The 24,502-nt window shown below is 35.2% G+C and overlaps 1 protein-coding gene across 1 annotated transcript in view; it reads left to right on the forward strand.

Moving 5' to 3' along the window:
- LOC115440537 (biogenesis of lysosome-related organelles complex 1 subunit 2) overlaps positions 1-24,502 on the forward strand; it is a 75,686-nt gene that overhangs the window by 11,924 nt on the left and 39,260 nt on the right. Inside the window, exon 3 of the mRNA XM_030164887.2 lies at positions 22,099-22,210. Coding sequence (XP_030020747.1) covers positions 22,099-22,210 — 112 coding nt within the window. The remainder of the gene's footprint in view (positions 1-22,098; positions 22,211-24,502) is intronic.

Genomic DNA, 24,502 nt, shown 5'->3' on the forward strand with positions numbered 1-24,502 from the left:
TGTATTGTGTATAATGTATATAAAGAATAATTAGTAGTGTTTCAATAAATAACTTGATTCATAACAAAATAAATGTCGACCTGTGTTATGTACTTGTTTTTATACTGAACTAGCTGACCCTGCGAACTTCGTACCACCTAACAGTCGATTCTTTAATTATTTTTTTTAATACTTATTCTGCTATTTGGACACCGGGTCAGCTAGTAAGATAAAAAAAGAAAAAAAGAAAGTTAATAAGTAAGATAACAATTACGTTATTAGTCCATTGAAATGTTACATTTTTTAGGCCTTACCTTGCGTTTTTTAGAGGACGCAATTTTATTTTTTTGAAGTGTAGGGGGGGTCAGTCTAAAGCTAAAACCAAGTTTGTGGGGTTGCCACCCTTGTCCCACGGCCACCATCTTGAAAATAGGGGTTGAAATGGTTTTACGATGTATCTCTTAAACTATTTATCTGACAAAAATGTATAAACATTTTTGTTGCAAATTAAATTCTCTACAACTTTGGTCTAGTAAATTTTGTCGTAGAACTATAAATAAAAAAGTTATAAGCGAAAATGTTAAGAAATTCAATGTTAAGCAATGTCCATTGCAACGTCATCAGAATGTGTGTTTATAAGGTTCATAATACTTTTTTTTGTACTCTCATTAATATCCAAATACCCAAGGGACAATTAGGGAACAAAAGAACATCTGCCTGCTATTATTATTATTATTTCTAACCTCTCTTATTGTAAGAATAGCTGATAATATTGTGTTGAAGTTGTCGTTCAACTTATATCTTTTAGTTGTGCAACATATTTCTGTATGTGCGGATGTATTTTATTCTGTTTTTAATTGTGAAGACGATTTCGAATGATTTTAGACACGATTTTAACTTTAGTGAAAACGACTTTTTTTTATTAGCATTTTGACTTTTAAAAGACTTTTAAAAGTCAAAATGCTAATAAATAACTTACTACGACAACTTCAACACAATATTATCAGCTATTCTTACAATAAGAGAGGTTAGAAATAATAATAATAATAGCAGGCAGATGTTCTTTTGTTCCCTAATGGTCCCTTGGGTATTTGGATATTAATGAGAGTACAAAAAAAGTATTATGAACCTTATAAACACACGTTCTGATGACGTTGCAATGGACATTGCTTAACATTGAATTTCTTAACATTTTCGCTTATAACTTTTTTATTTATAGTTCTACGACAAAAGTTACTAGACCAAAGTTGTAGAGAATTTAATTTGCAACAAAAATGTTTATACATTTTTTGTCAGATAAATAGTTTAAGAGATACATCGTAAAACCATTTCAACCCCTATTTTCAAGATGGCGGCCGTGGGACAAGGGTGGCAACCCCACAAACTTGGTTTTAGCTTTAGACTGACCCCCCCTACACTTCAAAAAAATAAAATTGCGTCCTCTAAAAAACGCAACCCCAAATGTAACTTTTCAATGGACTATATGTCATAAAATAAAAATTATAAAACACTTAAAATTCTTTCCATCGTTCCATCTAACGTCACTCAATTGTTTTGCCTTCCCGGAACCCCTCCACTAACACTTAAACTTTATGGTATAGTATTAAAGTTCAGATTGACTTGAAATTAAGTATAATTATGAATCTTTTGTATGGGAGTATAGAAAAGTGTTGTTTTTAGACTTTTTCAAGCAATTTTTTAAATTTTTCCCTCCGTAAGAACCATCCTCGTTCTTTAAGGAATATTATAAAAAAAGAATTAGCGAAATCGGTTCAGCTGCTCTCGAGATTTGCGCTTAGTAAGACATTCAGCGATTTATTTTTATATTATAAGATAGAAATTAAAATAAAACAATTTATCTCACTATCACTAAAATCTTATTCAAGAACCACTTGCTTTGAACAACTTGCGTCGCTTTACGCTTACCAACCGAAAAAAAAACTTATTTAATTTCCAAAAAAGGTCACATTTTCCCCTCAGATTATGCAAACTTATCCGAATTACCCTTTGCTGTTGAACAATGTATCATATGTTTTCGGTTCACCCACACTGATACAAAATCATTTGTCTAGATCGCTAACGTAAATACGTTATGATCGGATTCTGAGAGAATTATTGGAATATGTTAGTCTATTAATAATCCAGCGGTTACCTGAGATATAAATGTATTGGTTCGAAGTGCGAAGGGCATTATGGGGATATAGTTTTGCCTCAGTTATGCGATCGCAGCGTGCGCCGTGGCACAAATTTAGTACAAATTTAGCACAGGATAGTCTGTCAAAATGACTTCAATAATCCTATAGTTTTTGTATTTTGAGATACTTCTTTGTTGTGTTGTGAATTGCAAAAATAATGAAACAATAATACTCGGTGTATATTAAATGAGTGTTTACAGCATTATATAACCCTACATTACAATGCTAATAAATCAATTTTTTTTTATCTTAATTTATATTTTATTGTTGATTGGTTACCATGGTTCTTAAAAGCTCAAAATACAATTTGTAGTGAAAATTTTATTGGAGGCGAAAATCAATATGCGCTAGCAAGTTCTAGTTATGTTCTCACGATATTTTTATACCTGTTTGGTTTTCATTTTAATTAATTTTTTCACTGGTGATAGTTCAATCTCATATGTGAGAGTCCGCCTGGGTAGGTACCACTGCAAAGTCAGTGCAGTGATCCGGTTCGAAGAACATTGTAGTCAGTGTAACTACATGATAAGTGTCTCAGGATGGCGAGCGCAGTGGAATACCAAACAATACTTTGTAATTCAATGTGTTAGGATTGTGTTTCTACTGTTTATGGGTGGACGTATCGCTTACCATCAGGCGAACGGCAAGCACGTCTCGTTATTCAAGAAATAAATAAATAATTACAGTTCTTTACGGACAGCAAAATACTAATTAATTATGTGTGCTTCATTACTTTTACGAGTATTTCCGTTTATACTTGTTTTATTTTGTATTAATATGATGTTTAATTAATGATGTGGGCTTGTAATAAGTAAGAGTTGCGTTAATTGCAACTATTGAAATTTGTTGGATACTTTATTTTTAAGTTAAAAAATCATCATTAACAAAATATAAAAGATTGGTCGTGTGATCTTAAAAAATACTTTATCATTCAATATACTCTTAAACTAAAGTCGAATGTTCAAAACGTAAATATTTAAAAAAATGTTTTCAGTATACGTACGCATCGAATGGTTGAGTATATAATTTAGTTTTATAAAATTTCGAATTTTATGTTGACTGCCTCGGTGGCGTAGTTGGATTTCATGCGCGGTGCAACAGCGCCCTGAGGTCCTGGGTTCGAATCCTGGGTCAGGCAAAGTGATATTTGGGTTGGGCAAAGTGATATTTTTCTGCATAGTATCAGCCCAGAGTCTGGAATTTGTACCCGATATGGCGATAGACTCGCCTGTATCACATCATGGGACGGAACACACTTGGCGAAAAGTGGGTGCCTTTGTTACGCTTCTGCATACTCCTTCGGGGATATCGAACCCAGGACCTCAGAGCGCTGTTGTACCGGGCATGCAATACAACTACGCCGCCGAGGCAGTCATATCGTTTTACACTAGTTATAATTACAGATAGTCCATTGAAAAGTTACATTTGGGGTTGCGTTTTTTAGAGGACGCAATTTTATTTTTTTGAAGTGTAGGGGGGGTCAGTCTAAAGCTAAAACCAAGTTTGTGGGGTCGCCACCCTTGTCCCACGGCCGCCATCTTGAAAATAGGGGTTGAAATGGTTTTACGATGTATCTCTTAAACTATTTATCTGACAAAAAATGTATAAACATTTTTTGTTGCAAATTAAATTCTCTACAACTTTGATTTAGTAACTTTTGTCGTAAAACCATAAATAAAAAAGTTATAAGCGAAAATGTTAAGAAATTCAATGTTAAGCAATGTCCATTGCAACGTTATCAGAACGTGTGTTTATAAGGTTCATAATACTTTTTTTTGTACTCATTAATACCCAAATACCCAAGGGACCATTAGGGAACAAAAGAACATCTGCCTGCTAGTATTATTATTATTTCTAACCTCTCTTATTGTAAGAATAGCTGATAATATTGTGTTGAAGTTGTCCTAAGTAAGTTTTCATTAGCATTTTGACTTTTAAAAGTCTTTTAAAAGTCAAAATGCTAATAAAAAAAAAGTAGTTTTCACTAAAGTTAAAATCGTGTCTAAAATCATTCGAAATCGTCTGCAGAATTAAAAACAGAATAAAATACATTCGCACGTACAGAAATATGTAGCACAATTAAAAGATATAAGTTGAACGACAACTTCAACACAATATTATCAGCTATTCTTACAATAAGAGAGGTTAGAAATAATAATAATAATAGCAGGCAGATGTTCTTTTGTTCCCTAATTGTCCCTTGGGTATTTGGGTATTAATGAGTACAAAAAAAGTATTATGAACCTTATAAACACACGTTCTGATGACGTTGCAATGGACATTGCTTAACATTGAATTTCTTAACATTTTCGCTTATAACTTTTTATTTATAGTTCTACGACAAAAGTTACTAAACCAAAGTTGTAGAGAATTTAATTTGCAACAAAAAGTGTTTATTCATTTTTTTTGTCAGATAAATAGTTTAAGAGATACATCGTAAAAACCATTTCAACCCCTATTTTCAAGATGGCGGCCGTGGGACAAGGGTGGCGACCCCACAAACTTGGTTTTAGCTTTAGACTGACCCCCCCTACACTTCAAAAAAATAAAATTGCGTCCTCTAAAAAACGCAAGGTAAGGCCTAAAAAATGTAACATTTCAATGGACTAAGAACCAGTGTTTCAATCAGACAATAATCACTTTCTAAGTGACAAATCTGTCAAAAGAAATAGCTCAAAGTCATAAGTACAATTCGGTTTGGTAGATTGTTATGTGGAACGGTGATACCTACGTAGTTGTTTACGATTCAACTTGTAAAAATATTTCCACATGATATTATTTATAAGCTAGAGTAAGTAAGTAAGTTATTCAGTTTTCTGAGCCTAAACTAAATATTAAAGACACAAAATAAATATAGAACTCCTTCGAAATTCAAATAACATGCAAAATTTGAAGTCAGAATAAAAAGATACAAATAACTACGCAGTACTGCTACGCAATGGCTTACACGGAGTTATGAGAAATGCTTGTTGGCTATTTATAGCGTTCTTTGAATTGATTTCTCGAATGCTCGAATCTTTTTTTTTCCGTTTCGACTTAAGCCATATTTCTCAAGAATTCCCGCCTTGGCAATTTTCGTGCAGAAACTCTCCTGTAAAAGAACGTTATAAAAACATTAACAATAATTATTCATAATATCTTTTAGGGCACAAATCAATTGTGAATAATACGATAAATTTGACATTAAGATTTAAATAAAAAATGTCTGCACTAGCTCGCCATGGAGGATATTTAGAAAACGTTACTCTGTTGTATCACTCTTAGAACCGGGAGTTTACTTTGAAATAGGTATTTGTTAATGATATGCCATTACGAGTATAAGGAACAATTATAAGTCACTTTGTTTTATAACGGTCAAGTGACCTCACTGTATCTGATGGTAAGTGGAGCGGGGTCCAATAAAATGTCGTCTGACGAGAGATGATTACTCGGCAGTCGACACAATTGTGCCGGCCCGTTGGAACCGGATATACACAGGCTGATCCCGGAAAACGACACATTTACGCGCGCCACTATGGCGGGTTTTAACACCTTGTGTGCGATGGTCGCTATCCGGGCGTATAAATAATCTATCCTATCACCAGCAATTTGTTTTTTTTATATGCGGCCACGTTAAAGTACTCCACTGCTCTGACGGTAGGCAGAATGCACGAATAAAGTATTGCTCCAAGTTATTCGTATCGAGTAAGTGAACTAAAAAATTCTCTACATTCGTTAGACGATACTACACGTCAAAGAGATTCGTGCAATTTGATACGCGCTCTTCTTTTCCTACACGATTTACTATACGATGTTTACACGCGCGTAATGTTCATGTATTTTATTCCAAACTAGCTTTTGCTCGCGGCTCCGCCCGCGTTATAAAGTTTTTCAGGCTAAAGTTTTCCATTATAAAAGTAGTAGTTTCCCGGGAGCCTATGTTCTTCCCAGGGTTTCAGACTGTCTCCATACCAAATTTTATCTTAATACGTTGGGTAGTTTTTGAGTTTAAGACGTTCAGGCAAACAGATGCAGCGGGGGACTTTGTTTTATAATATATTTTTTTAGAACTTTTTAAGAGGAATAATCCCGACATACATCATTGTTGCATAACTTTAACCGTTTACGCAGCGCACGCAACGGAAGCTCTCAAAACGAATAAATTGTCCCCGTATTTGTAACATGTTTCATTACTGCTCCGCTCCTATTGGTCATAGCGTGATGATATACAGCCTATAGCACCCCACAAATAAAGGGCTATCCAACACAAAACGATTTTTTCACTTCAAACTGGTAGTTCCTAAGATTAGCCATTACTGCTCCGCTCCTATTGGTCATAGCGTGATGATATATAACTTAGAACACTCCACGAACAAAGGGCTATCCAACGCAAAAAGAATTTTTCAGTTTGGACCGGTAGTTCCAGAGATTAGCCATTGCTGCTCCGCTCCTATTAGGTATAGCGTGATGATATATAGCCTATAGCAATCCACAAATAAAGGGCTATCCAACGCAAAAAGAATTTTTCAGTTTGGACCGATAGTTCCTAAGATTAGTAAACAAATATAATGAGAAAGCTTCGAACTGCTAAGCTATCGGGAGTTACACGTGTCATTGTGAGTCAACCATAAAAGATAGACATATGCTGTCGTGGGATATATTTTACATAATTTTAAGGAGAACATTTCCGTCATACATGATATCTGCGTAGCTTTAACCATTAAGGTTGCACACGCGACGGAAGCTTAAAAAAAAAAGTATACTATAACCAGCGCAGGAGTATGACAAATAATTGTACCAAGTTTCGTTAAAATCCGTCGAGTAGTTTTTGTTTCTATAACGGTTATACAGACAGACAGACAGACAGACAGACAGACAGACAGACAGACAAAAATTTTACTAATTGCATTTTTGGCATCAGTATCGATCCCTAATCACCCCCTGATAGTTATTTTGGAAATATATTTCATGTACAGAATTGACCTCTCTACAGATTTATTATAAGTATAGATATGCTCATGGCGGTGCTAAAATTTCCATACAATTTACTCAATTGAAACTGTTACTTTAAATATACTATAAGGTAAATATTCGGGCTTGGGGTACTCATAGAGTGTCGACTGACGAGAAATGACTATCTTCGTCAGTCACACAAACGTGTACTGTGGCCGCTATCCGGGCGGATACAAAATATCATATTACTATAATGATTTCTTATGTTTACGCGAATGTTAGACATTGAAATTAAGAACTATTTAAGGGTCAGTCAGACAGACAGTTTCAGTCCCCCCCGTGACCACGAAGGCTGCAAAGTCTTCGAAACGTCGGGAAAAAATAATAATATAAAAAACCGCGATAAAATCCGTTAAATAGTTTTTATTTCAATCATATTACTAGCATAAATTTGTATGAAACCCTAACTAATTATATAATTTCTACGTATTCGGTGATTTAACATATATTCGGAGTCATATTAATCGGTTAAAGCTCATTAATGTATTTCTAAAATTATGGGCTTAGGGCTACAAAGTAAATATGGGTTAGGAAAAAATAAGAGGTATTAAGGTTTTCAGATAACTCATTTACCATACGCCAAGCTGCCCCTTTCTATATGTTTCTTGCGGGAGAACCACGGTCAAGCTGGCATATTCATGCTGTTGAGTTGGTTCCTAAGGCAGTTGTAACATCGCGGCGTAATTACTTAATATGTCTTAGGCCTGAAACCGACGTGAATTCGTCCCCAGTTAGGTGTCATTATGAACTTATATTTAAACTTTACAAACAATAAGCGGTTGACGCCATCTTCATGGTCAGGCGACCTTATAAAGGTCACGGATCAAGGTCAAGGGTGTCGATCGATGCATCCGTTTCTATGACACATAGGAACATCGTCCTTTTTTGAAATCGATTATAAAAGACCGGCATTCGTAGACCGCTGTTGGTTTCAACGCTCGACATCCAACTGTGAAATAAACCAATTTCAACTTTAAAATGGTTAAATCTAGGAACTCGGAATTGAAGCATCGAAACAGAAAATCGACACGTCATGCGTCAGGTGAAGCGTGTTACATTGGTAGTCGCAGATCGGTTGTTATGGAAATAAAACAATTTTTCGTTTTTTTTTATTATAATTTTTTCCGACGTTTCGAAGACTGCAGCCTTCATGGTCACGGAGGGGAAGGGGTGGGGGGTACTGAGGTGTTGCCGAAAAATAAATGTTACAATATCTATCTACATTTGACAATTATACATTTTTTTTTATCTGTTTGCGTTCTGATCGCCGCAAAATGAGCTAACAATGTCTTGAAATCTGGCAGCCGGTCTTTTGATTTCCGGTTGGGTTAAATAGATATATTTCAATTATAATAATAATTAGGAGGAGATTCGTCACTTTGAATCCCTAACCGCCGATGGCTTGGGTCTTTAGTTTAGTCGTGAGACGGTGATTATTTTTTTATATTTTTATCTATTGTTTTTTATTAAAATATGTATAAAAATGTAAAAAAAAATGAATAAATATTTGCAATAGTAATACAGTTTTGTTATAAAACCCGCCTCCGTGAAAGGCGACAGTTGTTTGCCATAATGTAAAATGTATAATGTCTAATATTCGCGTAAACATAAGTTTCAGTTATGTCAACAGAAATCTTTTCTGAACATCCATACATCTATACTAATATTATAATTAGGCAGTCTGTCAGTTTGTTAGTAGGATTGTAGGGGATTATCTTTGGAAATATTGAACCCTTTCAAAAAAATACTTTCACTAATACGAAGCTACATTACTCATGAGTGCTATAGGCTACTTTTATCCTAAAACTCTTTTGTTATGTATATATGTTAATACATAATATATTTTGACTTCGACCAACGTGCGGACTTCTCGATCCTGTGTGGTTTTTGAACATACATACAAATAAATTAATTAATTAACTCACCCCAATTTTCTTTATAATATTTGTCCTTTTAATATTTGCTCCCAGGAGCCCTTTTCTTGTAACCGATTGCGTAATCCGTTGCCTCATGAGTGACAATCGGTTTCGTTTTTATGTACATATATTGACAATTTTTCTTCTTTTATCAACCTACCGCAGAGTATTACAATATTCGAATACATATAATATATTTATCTGTGTTTTGTGTTGTGTTATGTGTAAACGTTAACGTAAATTAATTTAACCGAGTCCGTCCGCGCTTCCAATAATGAATAATATATAGTAAAACTAAACATCTTTCATGCGGCAAAAGTTCGTATTAAATTATATAATTATGTTTTTATTATTGCTAAGTTAGATAATTAGAACCCGTAATGCAGCGTTCCATTTAGGTATGGATGATAATATCTGTTGTTTTATATTAAAAAATATATATTGTGGCTCATGCTGTGACTGTTTGTAACTAGAGTTACAATTACATTAGAAACCCTTACTATAATATATATGTGTAGTTTAAATTAAATTGAAAACTCCGTTAGCAGTCCATTAATAATAAGTAAATAAATCAATATATAATAAATATTGTATATTTTAGAGATTTACTATTAATTAAAGAACTAGCTTTTGTGCGGCTTCGCCCGCGTGAAGTTTTCCGGGTTTAATGTTTTTCCGACTTACTTGGTATGTATCGTTATATTATGACCAAATTACACAAAATCATTATAAATTGTAGCCTATATGTTATTCTGATGTATAACCAATATTACTGTAAAGTTTCATTGAAATCCGTTCGGTAGTTTTTTCGTGAAAGAGGAACAAGCGTACATACATCTATACATCCATCCTCACAAACTTACGCATTTATAATATTAGTAGGATAACATAAGTTTTGGGATTATACTATACTATATTATATAGGTATTATACTCGGTGGTCCCTCTGATGTAAGGATCCGTCTAGACAGGCGCCATTTCAGTGTTTATTTTTAACGCTAAGCAACATAGTGCTTGCACGATGATATTAGGTTGCAACATTGTAGCTAGTGCGATTGTGTGACATCTAATATCACATATTAAGGAAGTGGGTTTCCAGCGCTCAGAGTATACTACATTCGTATGTAAAAATAAAGTTTCCGACAGCGTCGTGTCATTTCTGACACGTTTAAATCAGAGCGCAAAAGGTTAGTCTCCAGCAGCAAGGTGAAAAAATATTATTTGCTGGTAAAGCTGTCAGTCTTTTCATTTTATAAATTGATTTTTTTACTTGCAGCATAGCGCCGTAGGGTGTATCACTCGATGTGCCCGGAGGAAAATGCCGCCGCATTTCCGTTATTTGATATTCGATGTTATTTTTCAAGTCTTTTTATAGCTTACGAACGATCCGTCCCGCCTCGCACGGGTAGCAGAGCATATATGTATACGTTTTTTTCTCTCGTAGTGTCTCGTTGCGCACTTTTCCACTCGGTTTATATAGAATCAGTGGGCGATATCGGGCGGCGCACGTCGCTTTGAGACCGTTTTAATTTATCGCGCCATAGTTTTTTTTTTAATAAATACTAAGATATTTGTTTAAATTATATGGTGTAAAAGACAATTATACTCTGCTTAAGGTGACTAATGTGTTTAATTACGACTAATATTGTATTCTTCTAAATAACTTTCCCATTGCTACAAACTACGTGACATTTTTTGACATTAGAAGAGGTATATCCTTAAGATAGAGATACTATCGCGGACTATTCTGTAGACATATAAAAGAAGACCTATTCCACCATATATTTTGTACTGTTTTGTTATATTTGAATAAAAATTACCTTTGTATATTGTTTCCATATGTTACCGTTCATGTATTCATCTAGCTTAGTTGGCAATGTTATTAGTCACGGACTCCAAACTGAATATGCCAGTATATGCCTGTTATGTTAAATTTAATTTTAGTTTTAGCGGTTTTTGAAGGCAGTTTGAATTTTGTTAAAAGCTTTTTATTATATACTTTGCGTTTACTTGGGCGACATACTCATTCCAGTTATTTCGGTTTAAAAACCAAACTACTCTACTGACTTTAAAATAATATTTATGATACTAATCTGGAAGTATACACCTTCAAAAATAAAAGAATTCGTCACATCAATTATAAATGACTGCAATCTAACGTAACAAATACACGTCGAATTGAGTACCTCCTCCTTTTCTGAAGTCGGTTATAAATAGATAGAAGTAGATAATGGTAACGTTTGATTCATTACCTAAGTAGTAAAGCTCGTGCAAAACTACATCCAATGTATCGTACAAATGTTTTAATTCGGTCGGTTGACTTTTTCATTAAACTAACAGTACCACGCGGTTTTTCGAAATTTACTCGTACACGAGTTCACACTCGACGTAGGGCGGAAGTGGCCAACGTCGTTACAAAACAATAACGTGCAAGTGACAACTTTGAAACCCGCGCGCATACTCTGTTACAGTGCCATTTCAGTTTGGTCAACAAACATTTTTTAATTAACTGCACAAGGAATCACTAACGCAGCCAATGTTAACTTGTTTCGTTAGCTGTTGAAGTTTTTCTCGCTATTTCGGTCTTAGTATTAGTTTACTAGCTTTCGACATATTTGCTATTGGGAAAGCACATACCAGTCTCATGATACGTGACGCAGCTACTCTCTATTTCTTCCGCAAGTGGTAGAACTCATTCATATTATAGACATATTTGTCTACAGTATGAATGAGTTTCCTACCACTACCTATAATGCTACTGTCTCACCGTATTTTAACGTAAAGTGAAAGTTTGCTGTCATGTTTTGTATGATGATAATTTGTACCATCTATGAGTGTAAAGTATGGATATATTATAAATATTTTTTTTATTTTTATTGCTTTGAATGACGAGATGAGCTTGCCGTTCGCCTGATGGTAGGCGATACGATCGCCCATAAACAGTATAAACATGATCGAACACCTTGAATTACAAAGTATTGTTTGGTATTCCACTGCGCTCGCCATCCTGAGAGTTGAGATGTTAAGTCTTATTATGCCCAGTAGTTACACTGGCTACAATGTTCTCCAACTGGAACACAATCACTATAGTGAGTGAGTGACTATTGGAGTCACTACTCCACACTGCTGCTAGGCGGCAGAAATATCGGCATTGGGATGGTACCTACCCAGGCGGACTCTCACGTATGAGAGACCTACCACTAGTATACAAATGAGGTCAGTCTTTATACATTACATTACAACTGTAATTAAAAGTAAAGTAAATATACGTAGTAAGAGAAGTCCGGGATGCAAGGTAAAGAGAATTCTATCAGCAAAAATGAAATGTGTTACTCGGAAACTTGTGGTAAACACAAAATGTTTGCATCACAAACATTTCAGTTGGAAGCACACACTTTAATGTTACACATTATTATGAAAGTTTTTAATAAATTTCGTAGATATAAAACGTCGAATTTGGACTTGGATCCGGTACTGACCGTTAAAAAATTAGATCTATTTGATTTGATTTTCTTAAGAGGGTAATATTTGGCAAATAATATGTAGAATCCATACCCATAGTCTTATAATAATAATACTACTTCTATAATCCGTGGATAATGGCGTGGATTGTACCTTTCCTTAAACATTATGTAAAATACTATGTAACCAATTTATAATGTACAGTTGATTCTTTTAAAAAATAAAATAAATAAATAAGTTGAAACGAAAACCCAATACGGAGTAACACGAACTTGACTATCGGCTTTATAAGTTTCTCACGATTTTGAGAATGTTATGAGTATGAAGACTTACACCGATATTTCCCTTCGCCGTTCTCTATAATAAATCTAGCGATTTTTAAAAATGTATACCCAACTTCTCGAAGTTACAACGTGTCTTCGTGCCATGGTAGAGTAGGGCAGACGTAGCGATATTATTGGTGAATATATATATTATTAAATATCTAGGGATGATCGAGCTTTAATGAAGCACGCACTTGACTACCGAATGAATTTTCTGCATAATATTTTATATGCAATTTTTATAGGTTTAAAACTGTCTTTATGTTGCATACCTTCATGAGGTTGCTGGTCTATTGGCCTATTTTCTTTACATGGATTATCTGCCTATAAAAATGATAAAGTGCATTACAATATTGATGAATGATTACTGGGTCGATCTTGCAGTCCTCGTCAATCTTGATAAAAATATCTGGACCGCGAGTTACGGCGTCAAATTTAAGATTTTAGAGTGAAAACAACTAAATGCATATTTTGTAGTCCCGCCAATAAATAAATTCATTTTAGTTAGTAATTTTTTTTTTTCTTACTCGAATTAACTTGTAATTGGACGTAGAGACGCAAAAAGGATCCAGCCCACAAAATGACACATTTGAAATAGTGAAGATTGAAGTTTAAATCATATTGTTGCTCATTGATAATCTATTTTATATTTAGTTTATAAAAAGTTAAAATTAACATATTTTGACTAAGATGTTTTTACTAATGGAAAATATAGACCTTATAGACTAGAACAAATTTGGCAAACTCGGTTAATTTTCGACCATACTGTGGGTTGGAAACTTTTTGCGTATTTATGTCCAATTTAGACATAGCTATGTATTGTATGTATACCTGTAATTTGGCATGTATATCAGCCACGGATGATTAAAATGTCTCTTATCTTTTCATCTTCGTCTTTTTCAAGAGCGTCTTCATTGTTGAAGGTATGCTGTCAGCTTCTTTTATTGGCTAGGCGGAACAGCTATTCAACGCAGGTCGTACCCTTCTTTCCTGCATGTTTCTCAGCCACGATATTTCCTCCACCCAGCGCGTCTTTATTATGGTACCATAGAAGTAAATAAATAAATCCATGGTTTCGGATCCAGGGTGTGAAATGACACATACTCTCTAAATTTAACCTCAAAGAAGTAAATAGAGGCGTAGCTAGTGTTCCCACTTTTCTTCGTGAGTATTCCATCCCATATGATACGGGAGGGGTATTGACAAAAAATCCAGCATCACTACCCGACTCGGGCATCGAACATGAAACCTAAGAACTGCAGTCGTACCGTAAAACATGCCCGAAGCAGTCTAATAATAGAATGTAAGGTAAGTATAGACAGACAAAATCTATCTTTTGTTAGCATGTTAAACAAGCTTTGTGCTGGTTGGTTTGTTTCGTTGTTTTTCGGAATGTAGCGGATAGGATTCTCTATTGAAATGGACTCTGAATGAAACTTTAGTTGGTTTCGTAACAAGTTGTAAATGTACCTGCATCGTATTTCGCTATTAAACTAAAATATGAAATTAATTTGTGCGGGGTTTGTATTCGGAAATGCAGAGTCGCAGTTAATAATATTTTCTAACGCTTTCCGCGGAGCAGTGTTTTTGCCCGAGTACTTTGCATCTCGGCTAATGATTGAGGCAAATTACAACGTGAATGTTATGAATGTTAGTTAATGTTAAATCGCGTTGTCTTACTATTAAAAATACATGAAGCATGATAGTGTTTATACAATTTAATAATGTTAATATTGATTCATAAATAACTGGTAAAATAATAATAATATTAGCCCTGTATTACTGTCCCACTGCTGGCCACGGGCCTCCTCTACTACTGAGAGGGATTAGGCCTTAGTCCACCACGCTGGCCCAGTGTCTAAGTTTGACGGTATTTGTATTTATGTAAGTAGTGTTTCTAGAATTCACAAACTATTACTAACGATTGAATCTAAAAAAATTATAAAAATATGTGCGGCGGAGTCGTGTTTGGGGTGAAATGCTTTATGAGACGACATGGCGCTAGTAGCACATTACATAGTTCTTTATTCTTTCCGCCAGCGTTCGCTTAATTTAATACTAGTCTTTAGCCTCGGTTTCGCCCGTGTTAACTCATACCTGGAATAAAAAGTAGCCAATAGCATTCAGGCGTAAGTAAGCTTCTTGTTAGTAATTGTTGTTTTATTAACAGTAAAGTTTATTAGTAACAGTTCATTCATTACAAACAATCAAATAATTGTCTTTATAATATTGGTTATGAAATAGTCTAGGGGTTTGCCAAAGTATTTTTTGCCACGCTACCTTACAGCTAAAAATAGAAATGCCCACGGCCCCTCCACCGCGATCAAAGGAAGAGAAAGCCATAAAAAATGTTTTTTTTGTTACGGTTTCACGACTCTATTTCTCAACCGATCATGACAAAATTTGTATATACCTACGTTGGCAGGGTATATACCTACTTACAGAAAAGAATACAGGGTAAATTTCTACTTTGAAAAGCAGTGGTCTAGATCATTCTGCGCGTCAACACCAATTTTCTGGGTGGTTTATTTTGGGTGTATTTCAACGGTTTAGAAGTTTGAGTAAACTAGTTGTAATTTTTTTAACCAACTTCAAACGTAGGAAAATGTTTCCAATTCGACTGTATTTTTTTTCATTTGTCATTTGCCCGTATGTCGCAGATAAAATATAAAGAAATCAGCACATCGTTAAACGGCGGTGCACAGTAAAGCAATGAGTGAATGTGTTTGGGGTTCCTCCACTAAAAGAGCTTAGGTCTTAGACTACCACCACCGGCAGCTAGCTTCGTGTGGGTTGGGAGACTTCACATATCTTCATAATTCTGATGGGGAATTGTCACGTATCCCGGTTTCGTCATGATTGTTTTCCTTCACCATCTTCAACGACTTCAACCTATAATAATAAATAAATCTTGTACCTAGTCTATCGCCATATAATTTACGAATTCTATTCACCGAAAATTTCTGCTGTGTTCCAAATCGAAAAAAAATTGGTTGTGCGATGTTAGGAAGCGAACCCAGAAACTCACAGTTTACAGCCCGCGAATGCTGGCTCTATATCAGTAACATACCGGTAAGATTTTTTTTATTGCTTTGAATGACGAGACGAGCTTGCCGTTCGCCTGATGGTGAGCGATACAACCGCCCACAAACAGTAGAAACACCAGTCGACATCTTGAATTACACAGTATTGTTTGGTACTCCACTGCGCTCGCCATCGTGAGACGTGAGATGTTAAGTCTTATTATGTCCAGTAGTTACACTGGCTACAATGTCCTTTAAACCCGGATACAACAGTGACTACACACTGCTGATTGGCGGCAGAAATAGTCATTGTGGCGGTACTTACTCAAGCGGACTCTCACATATGAGAGACCTACCACAGTTTTTAATTATCGATTTGCATTAATCCTTATTGCGTGCAAGACTAAGGTTCTGAATTGTTAATCACTTTGTTCGTGATACTTCTCAAAAGAGATTGGTAAATGGCTAAGTTACTTTGTTATGCCATCACAGTGCATTAGTAATTCATGCAAGAGACGTCATACGGTACATTTATGAGCTATTGGAGTACAATATTGCCAATATTTTCCACGTCATTGGCATTGGTTTGCGACAAGTATCTTTAACATATTTTCTTATAGAATATATCAATATTTATCTCGAATGAAAACAACATTATTAAAAAATATTTATCATAATCATTATTATCTAATGTCCTTTACTTGTTACCAATAGCACTTTCCTTTAGGAAGGCAATTTTCTGGAAAATCGGCCAATTAGATGCCCCAGACAGGCATTCCTCAATTTATAAAGGGTAACTGTATGTGCAATGAAATTAAATAATGTGGCTCATCTGCGCGGCGTGAAGTACTTGGGGTCGGCTAACTGTCATGCGAATTGTCTAAGTAAGCTAGCTTACGTATTTTTTTTTTTAAATGCGTAGTCCAATATATTTTAAAACGTATTGACAACATACCATCCATTAGTAACGAGAGTACTTACTGGAACTTTCCACGTCTGTATAGATTCTGCTTGAATAAATCTATCAGGCTTGTTCACTATCAAATGTAGACCTTCCTAGGCGATATCGCCAACTATACCGGTGCTGAACAGCTCACAACCCCCCCCCCCATATTCCAAGCTCTGCTTAATCCGAGCTGAACCATCGGGTCGTTATTATTTATAAAATTAATTAATATATTTCGAACGGTATTTTATAGTATAGAAAAGCTTTAAAAGGAAAACCATTTTTCACATTTAATAAAAATGTTTACAGTTATTTTTTCATGATATTCGAGTGAAAATAAATAAATGCTTAAAATTTCTGTATGCACGTCAGAAATATTAAAATACGTATTCTGGATATTTTGTTTTCAAAAACGTGAAAGTAAAATTTTAAAAATTCGAAGTAAGCTCCGTTCGTATACGTTGTTAATTGGAAATTCCGATCAGCTACTTATATTTCACAATTATATAGGGTATATACAAGTAGACAAGAGACGGTAATAATAATAATAATTATTACCGTCTCTTGTCTACTTGTATATACCCTTGTATAATATATACAAGTAGACAAGAGACGGTAATACATTCTAGATAATACACGTGGTAAGAGAGCAAGCAGATCATTTGCTGGTAAGTGGTTATCAACTGTACTAGTCAAGTTATCGATGCTATGCCGGCCTTAAAAACAGGAATAAGTTATGAAGTTTTGATATAAGACGTAAAAACACATCCTTATACCTAAAACTGATAACACATTTGTACTCGCTTACAAATGGGCAAGGCACTCGCGCAACTGGTGTCTTCTCTAATGTTATCGGTATTTTTATCTTGCGTTACCAATGTGTTTCAATGTTTGTTCTTAGTATAAAAAACATAATTTAAAAATCACTTTTTTTTTTCTCAAATGAGTACAATAAAGATGCTTATAATTAGTCACACAGTTTACAAAGTAAGTTTCTCTTGTGGTTCCTAATAGGACGTCGAGGGCGGGAGGGGCGAAGTCCGCTATTTGATACGCAGTGCCTCAAAATCACTTTATTAAAAAAAAACTAGCTTTTGCTTGCGGTTTCTATCAGGTGAAAAAGTTTTTCCGGGATAAAAGTCCCGCTCTATATTTTCCCGGTATAATTTCTTTAAGTTAGACCTTTAGTCAATGCTTCGGCGAATCCTGCATTCTATGGTGAAGTTTTTGCGTGATGTGTGTACATACAACATATAGGTAGATAGACAAACAAAAATTGTATAAACTATTGTTTGTGCTTCTGTTGCTCAAATAAAGAACTCCCATATACATTTTTCTATATCTAATATCTATGGGTAATGTACAGACATCGGCATGTTACAGTTTTATTATAATTATGTAAAGATGTCTGATTCTATGTTTCAAAGTTTATTTCATGTTAAGATTTATTATGTTTGACACTAACTGTATTTATTAAAGGTTTATTTAGAATTAATAAAATTGTTCAAATAACGCTGGGCAGTTTCAAAGGATTATAACTATTATTATAAGTTTTAGGAAACGCTACTGTATTTATATTGCAATCAAACATACACATTTTCTTCTCCGCATAAAATAGCTTGTTTGTTTCACGTAACAACGTTATTAAAAACACCAACAGAAGGCAGAGATTTTGTTGACCTCAGTCACATATCCCCATTAAACTCATTATGATCTATTAGTGTTAAATAATGTTAACCAGTGTGACCTGTCCTGCGCAAAGGGAGTGCCTTTCAAGTTGATTTTCCCAATTGCGTCCGACAAGATCCGGATTAGTCGTGGCATATAAATTGAATTTGCAAATGGACGTTGTGATGCGTGGATCGAAGGCATATCCAATTACAAAGTTCAGGTGGACTGTTGTGCGGGGCTTGTCCAGCGCCCGACACCGGAAAAAGCGATATAGCCTTACGCTGGGTACTTTGAAGTACACGTACCGTGATTGCATCGTTTATGCGTTTTCCGTTGGCGCAGCTCGACGGTGCCCGGGCCGCCTCATGCTATATATAGACGCTCTTTGACATTACAATCCCGTGACCTAATATTGTTGGTACGACCTACTTACGTAGGACTTGTTAATGCAATGTGAGTACATAAGCCTTGTATTGAGTGTTGTATGGGATATTAATTGATTGTTTAGCATTGAATTTGTATTGAAATAGCGTACCGCCCCGGCTTACCTCGATAGCAGAATATAATATGTATTTTTTTCTGTCGCAGTTTCCGTCTTAGATCGCTTCATCGCTCGGCTTATAGTTAGAGTAGGCATCCGGGGACAGAGCGCGTAGTTCTGAGCCCGTTTGAATTTATTTATTGCGCCATAGTTTTTATTATGCGATAATCCCTAAGATATTAATTTGAAATGTATAGTATTAAGGGCGATTATAATGTGCATGTAATGATTAAGGTGACTAACGTTTTTAATTTGGTAAGGATTAAAACTGTATCCGTCTAAATAGCTTCTCAATTACCACATTATATGTGACTATTTTTTTTAACAGTAAGATGGGTGTAGTAAGTAACATGTAACAGATACACATGCTATCGCGGACTTTTCTCTATAAATAAAAGACGAACAATTCTACCATACATTGTTTTGATATATTTCATAGGGATTAAGTAGCGTTTTCAATGAAAACTCCCCGTTGACTTGATTTTTTCCAACATTTTCAATAATCATTGTCATATTTCTACCAATCACACAAAACTTTAATTAATTATACACATAAACCTGTTTGTGAATCATTTTCGGCTTGTGGTGAAAACCGTATGAAAATGTTCCGGCTGTTCGTTATTCCCTTCAGACACACAGACGCGGCGAGGGACATAATTTTATAATAAGTAATACTTATCAGTGGCGAAGAGTGCATATATCCGCATTCCTCCCGGCTTCCTTTATGTAGAATTTACGTAGAATATAGCAGTGGCGAAGCGTCCATACAAGCCGATTCCTACCGGGTTACCTTTTGCAAATTAGTTAAAATAATAAAATACCAACACAACAATATAACTAGAATAATAATAGAACATTCAAACAAATCGTCTTATACTTATTCAATTAAATCAATACATCAACTAGTTATCGTTATCGGTAGTTCTTATAAATTCGTTAAATCGTAACTCGCGCGCAGTGCTCGCGCCTTATAGTGTTCGAAGTGAACCCGGCGGCGCATAGCTTCCCTCGCGATATTGTTGTCTCTTTCACACGCAGCGCGGTGTCTTTGTCTAATCTTTTGGAAGTGACGTAAAGATACATGTGTGCGTGCGTGTCTGTGTACTTCAGGGTAACCCGAGAATTTGCGGCTTCGTATTGAGCTATTGGCGCGAAATATTTTTTATAATTTAGAATGTATAATTAGTGTTTGTGCGTTATTAATTCTTTTTGGACTCTTTTAGGTACCGTTATTCAAATTATGTGATTATTTTGTAAATTTAGAGACTAGACTTATACTTAATGTTTATGTTAGAAGGAAAATATTAAGTATTATATTTTACTGATTTTAATTTATTGTGAACAGCGGATTATATGTTAAATGTAGGTAAAAATATTTCCTCGGGTTCCCTTTTGAAAATTTTCACCCTTCGCCACTGGAATATAGTCATCATAGGAACGATTTGCAGATCGTAATTATTGCATTTCAGTACCTATATGTTGTGTCGGGTTTCCGGGAAATTTCTCCTTTCGCACTAATAAGTATGACTCGAACATTTGTTTTACTTGCGATTAAGCGTTTTGAGGTGAACTAATGACTGTCGGAGCTACGGCATAGGCGGCAGGCGGCAAGCCGTCTGAGGTCGGACGTCGCGTGTTCCTCTCATGCACAACGTTTGCGGGATAAATCTCGCCAAGTAGACATTTATGTCTCATAGAGATATGTCGAAATTAAATGTCGTGCGTGATAACTGTTTTTTTATGTGGTTCCGCACGTCGTATGATACATTTGCCTTTACGAATGTATGATAATAATTCCTTTGCTTACGCGAATGTTAAACATTAAAATAAAACTATTTTACGGATTTTATTGCGGTTTTTTTATATAATAACTAGTTGACCCGACAGACGTTGTCCTGTCTTAACTATGTATGCACGCGCGCATTCTGTCGATCGCTGACAGTTATTTCGAACCACTGACAGTTATGTAAAATTAATATTGTCGTTAAGTTTTCCTAAATTTTCTAATTTTCAGCGCAATTTTTGATTTTTTTCTTTCATAAGCATCTTCTGACAATAACAAACATAACAAAAAAAAATTGGTCCAACCGTTCACGCGTGACGTGACTAAGGGAAATAGGGATTATTTTTTATATATATAGATTTTCTACCGACGTTTCCTTCGAAGTTTTCATTTTACAGCCTCTGTGTTCACGGGGCGGACTCCACCACCATCGCACGAAGGATGTAAAGTCTTCGAAACGTTGGGAGAAAATTATAATACAAAAAAAAAACAAAAAAGAAATCGTAAAATAGTTTTATTAGAATGTATGACATACGACGCAATCGGTGGCGCGCGACTATCATTATTATAATTACGTGTCTGAATGCTGGCATTCATATATTTACTCATCTAATATATTTAAGGCAATAAGGGCCTGCTTCACAGGTTACAAATAAACTTTATTTAACGGTTATGTTATTAAACATCTAGTACAGATAGTTTTTATTTTATTACTAAAAATGAGGAGCGTAGATTAAATTGACTTTTGTTTGGTCGGCTTATACATGTATGTGACGAGTAACGTTTACGTTACGTAATAGACTTGAAAGTAAGTGTAAGTAATTATGCTATAAATTCCTGAATCTGTCATCATGTATTGTATAAAGAGCGTAGTAGGACTAAATATTTTTTTTTATTTCCGTACGACGCAATAATTTTATCTTAATACTGAATCATGAACAAATATGACATGTTATATGCACACACAATAATGAAGTTTGTTACAAGCTTCATTAATTGTGTGTGCGACCAAAAAAAATTATCTTTCATCCATTTAGTTGAGTAAAGCCTTCGAACAGTTACGAACGTAATTGAAATGCATCCATCCGAGTGGTAAAAGGATTTTGTAATGCAATATTGAAATAAGAGTATGGACAAAAAATATTCATACTGCATCCAAGTACCATTCCATTTGAATGTGTATTATTAATACTGTGAAAATATATTCGGTGTTCACGTATTGATACGTCTAACGCTACTTCTTTGAGCTAACGATGTTCTCCTTTCAGGATCACTACAACCTGCTCGAGGAGATTAACAGGCTGACGATCACCAAATACGCGGACTTAAGGAACCTCGCCGTCAATTTGAACAAGACGCTGAACGAGTACAACGAAATGTGTAAGTAGTATAGCTATACACATATAGGCCCGCGAAATGCAGTTTTTGATGTACATTTGTAAAGATTGTGCGTTTGTTTTAAGTGTTTGCCTTGTTTTAGAGTGCAAAGTTGCTTGATTTAAATAATAATATATTTTTTAAACCTTATTTGTACACCTTATTTGATCATCTATTTTATCGTTACAGCATTCGTTTTAAATAGTTTTGAAATTTTACTACAATATTCAAACTTCATTTTTGTTTATGTACAACACTTGACAATTTTATATATATATAGGTATACTTATTATAAGGTAGACTTATTTATCACGTTAAGTTTACTGAAATTAACTTAACAGTCGTCGATCGTCACAAATCTTCAAATATACTTAAAGATTTAAGAACTCCTTTACATACTATAATACAATAACAAGGGTCCAGAAATAATATTTATAAAATTTTGTGCCTCAAATGTAAAAAAGAAAAACATAAGAGAGGCGTCACTGGAACGTTTTTATTTCTAGTTCCTATTTAAACATTGACGCTGAACGGTTTTGGTATTCGGATAAACCGTATATAAACAAATACTCTATTCTTATCACGGTAATTTGTTCTCATGGGAAATAAATGTATTTAATATAATTTTCTACGTCGATAACGAAATGGATCGGCATTGTCATTAAGCGATTTTTGTAGCGGAAGAAGCTATCCACACGGACTAGTTTGTAATATATCTGTGTCGCCGTAATACGTCCCCTCAAGCACCCGTCAAAGACTCGGTATAAACATTGTACCGTGGCGTTGTAAAACCTCTGCGTTCAACAGGTTATCGTTAAATCCGTATATGAATGAACGCGAGGAAACATTCCCGTCCGGGCACAAATTCCCGTGGGATTGTCTTGGCGAGCACTTTGTTACTACGTACGAGAGGCGGGGGTCCCGTTTCAGATTATCGTGCTGTTTGTATTCTTAACTTTGTTGGCAGTTTAGTTATCAAAGTCATTTACGCGTGTTTTCGGTTATTATGCTTTATACTGTAGATTAAATAGAGATTGCTGAGATAATAATGGAACTGTATTAAGTAGAAATGTTTACTAGAACAACTCCCTTGTATTACAAAGCAAAAATTGTAGATAGGATTTAATTGCAACCAATATTAGGTTTGTAGTAAATATCATAATATGTAATTTGGATTAATTATTTTTATTTATAATGCAAAACTAAACCAGGTAGGGAAAGTCAGGTATTCATTTAACTCCATCCGACAACAATTTATTTGCCAGTATGTTCCAAACTTAATCGTCAAAGGAGTTCTTTGTAATCTTTTTTTTTTCAAGAGAATACTCAGTGCACCTGTGGCGTAGTGTCCATAGAACCCGATTCCTACCGGCTTCATTTTAGGTTTATTTACGTCTTTCTTAGTTTTTGATTTCTGTTAAAATGGCAGCGATATGTTAACTAAGCTTTCGCTTTTTTGCATCGGGTTACCTTTTGAAAAATTTCACCCTTCGCGACTGCAGTGCACAATATATTTTTTGCTAAATTACAGTGGTAATTTTTACTTGTAACTCACTAGTGGGGTGACGGAGCGGGGCGAGGTCCCCTATTGGGTCGTAGGCTCCCCCCTCCGGATCGTCAAAGCGTTAGCCGAACGGAAAAACATTCGAAAACAGAAATCAATTTTCATCGAAAATTTTACATTCAAACATAACAAAAAGTTTCTGGGCAAAGCTTCGTATTCAGTTATCAGCCTATGGATGAACGTGTGTATTCAGAGAGTAAATTCATTTCTCGGAACGTGTGCTACAGTGCCATGAAGTTCCTAGAATTGCGTGGAGTTATTACTGTATGCTTTGATACGTATCTTATAGATATGTCTACGTAGATTGATTACACTTTTTTTTTATTCCCTCCGAAGGCAGACTAGCGGTAGGCCCGCTTGATGGTATGTAGTTACCGTCGCCCGTGGACGTTAGCAGTTCCAGCAGCTAAACCGCTGCGTTTAAATGTCTCTAAATCTCATTTGAAAAATAATAAGTCAGAGCGCTGAGGAAACACCGTCGAGGAAGTTCATTCAAGAATGACATACGTGGTAAAAAATTATGTCTGAAACGCACAATGCTAGCTGTGAATGTTACCAGGTGGAGTGACGAACTTTTCTCCGAGAACGAGTCCGGTCGTAAAACCAAGATGACATGACGGTGTCATGTGGAACAGTTCCTCAGAACACTCCGTGGCAGAGCCGCGCGTACCCGATATTTAGTAGATAAGTGAAAGAGCTACGCCTTGCCGTAGTGTCTACGGCGTAGGCTC

This window comes from Manduca sexta, chromosome 27 (assembly GCF_014839805.1).
Source record: "Manduca sexta isolate Smith_Timp_Sample1 chromosome 27, JHU_Msex_v1.0, whole genome shotgun sequence".
Taxonomy (NCBI): Eukaryota; Metazoa; Arthropoda; class Insecta; order Lepidoptera; family Sphingidae; genus Manduca; species Manduca sexta.